The 3,624-nt window shown below is 39.6% G+C and overlaps 1 protein-coding gene across 1 annotated transcript; it reads left to right on the top strand.

Moving 5' to 3' along the window:
- Positions 1 to 201: 201 nt before the first annotated feature.
- On the top strand, positions 202 to 2,090 carry LOC107605056 (F-box protein CPR1). The gene has a single exon (XM_088489229.1). The coding sequence runs from the start codon at positions 669 to 671 to the stop codon at positions 1,920 to 1,922; it is 1,254 nt and encodes a 417-aa protein (XP_088345355.1). The 5' UTR covers positions 202 to 668; the 3' UTR covers positions 1,923 to 2,090.
- The last annotated feature ends 1,534 nt before the right edge of the window (positions 2,091 to 3,624 follow it).

A 3,624-nucleotide genomic window follows, 5' to 3' on the forward strand; every position in this document is an offset into this window, starting at 1 on the left:
GTTGTCATGGCCAAATTTGACCGGCAAATGGTCGATAAAGTCAATAAAGACAACCAAGATGGTTATGGTTTTATTCTTTCTATCTTCTCTTCCTTTTATATTTTGTTACACGGAAGGAAGAAGTCCAGATGATTTGATATATTTAATTAAATATATTTAATTAAACTATATAACGGTTTAATAATATCATCGTGTGAGTATTCTGATAGCTTTATTCATCCTATGTCCCGGTTCACTTATTTAATATTTTTATAATAACTACTAGCAAGAAGCAAAGAACCTCAGTTTTATTCTTTGATTTCTTTCTACTGCTCTATCTTCTCCTTTCCTTTTCCGTTAGTATCACAGGAAAAAGCAAGAAACCTTGGGTGTTTTTTTAATTCTATGTTCTGTTCCTTGTTTTTATTCCTTCCGTTTTATTATTTGTACTTTATATATTCTCTCTACCCTTGAATTCTAGTTATTATCACACTTGTCACTGCCAAAAAAGCAAGATACCTTGATTTTCATTATTTTTTTTTTCTTTCTACAATGTTCTCTCATCCTTAAGTTTCAGTTATCAATACCAAAACGCAAGAAACCTTGTAGTTAGTTTTACTTATTCTATGTTCCATCAAGAATCAAGAAACCTCACTAAACAGTAAACACTATCATTAAAAAACAGAGTGATGGTGGGAGGCTTAGATGTTTTGCCACGAGAATTGGTGTCCAAAATCCTCTCAAGGTTACCGGTGAAGCTTCTTCTCCGATGCAAGTGCGTGTGCAAGTCATGGTTCGATATCATAACAGATCCTCATTTCGCGACCAATCACTACGTTGTCTACAACAACATGGAAGAAGTAGAAGAAGAAGAACTCTTGGTGATTCGAAGACCCTTTCTTTCTGGTCTCAAAACTTATATCTCTCTTCTTTCTTGGGACCCCAAAGAACCCAAAGGCTCTGTTTCTTCTGAAATTCTGAACCCTCCTTATGATTACGACTCTGATCATAAATACTGGACCGAAATCATGGGTCCTTGCAATGGCATATACTTCTTAGAGGGGAACCCGAATGTGATGATGAACCCTTCTCTGAGAGAGTTCAAGGCTTTGCCTGAATCTCAATTCACAACTCCACGTGGCACTTATTCCTTCACTGATTACTCTGGGTTCGGGTTTGATCCAAAAACTAACGACTTCAAAGTTGTTGTGATCAAGGACCTTTGGTTGAAGGAAACAGATGAGAGAAAACCAGGGTACTGGACAGCTGAATTGTTCAGCCTCAACTCAAATTCATGGCGAAAACTTGAAGATGATGCTGTTCTTCCTCTCCCGTTTGAGATTTGGGGTTCTTCTCGTGTTTACACTTACGTCAACCATTGTTGCCACTGGTGGAGCTATGTTAGCAACAGCGTTGACCGAAGAAAGATGCAGTCAACGCGAGATCTTGTTCTAGCATTCAACCATGTCAATGAGTGTTTCAGGAAGATCGAGTTACCGAGAATAAGGTACTCTCGCGAAGAAGAGTTTGCGACTCTGGTACCCTTTGAAGGTACCATTGGCGTTATTGTTTACCCTGTGAGGGGAACAGAGAAGGTTCTAGATGTATGGGTAATGAAGGATTATTGGAACGATGAATCTTGGGTTAAGCTATACAGTGTTGGACCTGTGATGGTGGTTTACAAGCTTGTTGGGTTTTATGGGAGTGACAGGTTTCTTTGGAAGGATAGCAATGAGAGATTGGTGATGTATGGATCTGAATCGAAGAAAATGAGGGATCTTGAGGTTTATGGAAAGTATGATTCGTTAAGAGCTGCTAGGTATACTCAAAGCCTTGTTTCACTTCATAGAGGGAACGAGTTTCCTCACCAATTTGTTTCTTGTTGTTTGGTTCCGGATCCTCTGCTCAATCAAACTGACACGGACCTCATTTCCTTTTTGTAAGATTCCATTAAGATTTTTTTTTTTTTTCACGATATCTCTTAGTTTCGCAGGTTTAGTATTAATTCAATGCAGAATAGTTGAGATTTTAATCTCAACATTTATTTAAGCAGACAAATGAACTAATTACTCTCTTAAAAGATTAGCAATAAGAGGTCTTTCCATTATGTTGAAGATCTTTCTTGGAATTTTTTTTATTGCTTCTGTTAACACATATCAGGTTGCATTTGGATAAAGCCACCATGTGTGTTACTGAAACAAGACATAGAAGACAGACACGCTTTAGTAGTGTCCTTTTTCTTAAGTACAATGAAAGAGGGCTTTTCTATTTATATATGCATGAAAAAATCATTTATTCCCAAAATGCGCATGAATGGAAAGTGAGCTCAAAATGCACAGCTCCATTTTAGGTGAGACATCCACGAAATGATATTATTCACCATTTCAACCATGGTGCACACGAATTAGAGATTCCATTTCAACTTTATCATCCACGAAATGGAGCTCCCATTTCCTGCATGGCAGACGAAAATTGGAGAAACGAACCCAGGCACGGCAAACGCGAAATGGTGGCACGGCAGACGCGAAATGGAGAGTGTGTTAGGTTGGGCACACATGAAATGAGGCAACTAAGTGTGTACCTCACATGAATTGGAACTAAAGCTGGGCTATATAAACCCTTCTCCTGCAGAAGTCATGCCACAATTCCAATTCTCATTTCTTCTACTTTCTCTTCCTCTCCGTGAATTCCATTTCCATAGAGCTTGATATCATCAATTTTTGGTGTGGAAATGGCTTCTGAACAGTTATATATGATCGTATATCCGAATGGAAAAAATTTCTCATACAACCGAAGGTGTAACATTTATGTGTGATGATCCACTTTGGATAATGATTCCCCCACAATCTTTGCAACAACTAAAAAAATCTAATTTTGATGAATATTGGGTTGATTGGAAGAAAGGAGATCAGTAACCTGGTTTACAGGATGCCAGTTGCAGTAGCCAGTTCGTTTTCATATCAGAAAATGCATATTAAATTTGACCAGCATGTTTCGATGATGTTTTTGTATCATTGTAGCATTGGAAGCATCTAGTTCGAATAACGTGGAGGAAATGCAAAATTTTGGTGCCGGTGAAGCCATTCCCTTTTCGGAGATTGGTAGGGCACGGAGCCCCTATTTTAACGCCTTCGTGGTGCCGGCCCAGAATCCGGCCCAGAATGCAAAAAATCCTCACGGACTTCCCTCCCTCACCATCCATGTTGCATCCCCAAAAGGTATTGCGGACGGGTTGGCAGACTCGTCTAACGAAGATGAGATTGAGGATGATAGCAGGGAGGAAGCAGAAGTTGTTCTTAAAACCCAACCACTTCAGAGTGAAAGGGTTATCCCAACTCGGGTCGAACCGATAAATATAATGGGGGTAGGCGGTGTTTCTAGCAGCACTCCCGGTCACTATCTTGCACTGAGTCGTGGTCCAATGAACTCGACTACCACGGAAGACATACCGAGCAACTATGCTTTGACCGGTGAAATGGAGCTGGACATTGGCTTGAAATTCCTGAATAGAGAAACAGCGATGCTTGCTGTTAAGAACTACAACATTCGTAGAAGTGCAGAATACAAAGTGATAGAGTTAGATCAAACTCGGTATGTATGTCGATGCAAACTTTTTGGTGACCAATGTCGCTGGATGGTAAGGGT

This window comes from Arachis ipaensis, chromosome B6 (genome assembly GCF_059453495.1).
Source record: "Arachis ipaensis isolate K30076 ecotype BB chromosome B6, ASM5945349v1, whole genome shotgun sequence".
NCBI lineage: Eukaryota > Viridiplantae > Streptophyta > Magnoliopsida > Fabales > Fabaceae > Arachis > Arachis ipaensis.

What these genes read in the sequence shown, in the direction of transcription:
- LOC107605056 (XM_088489229.1), top strand. Translation starts at nt 669, where the DNA reads ATGGTGGGAGGCTTAGATGTTTTGCCACGAGAATTGGTGTCCAAAATC.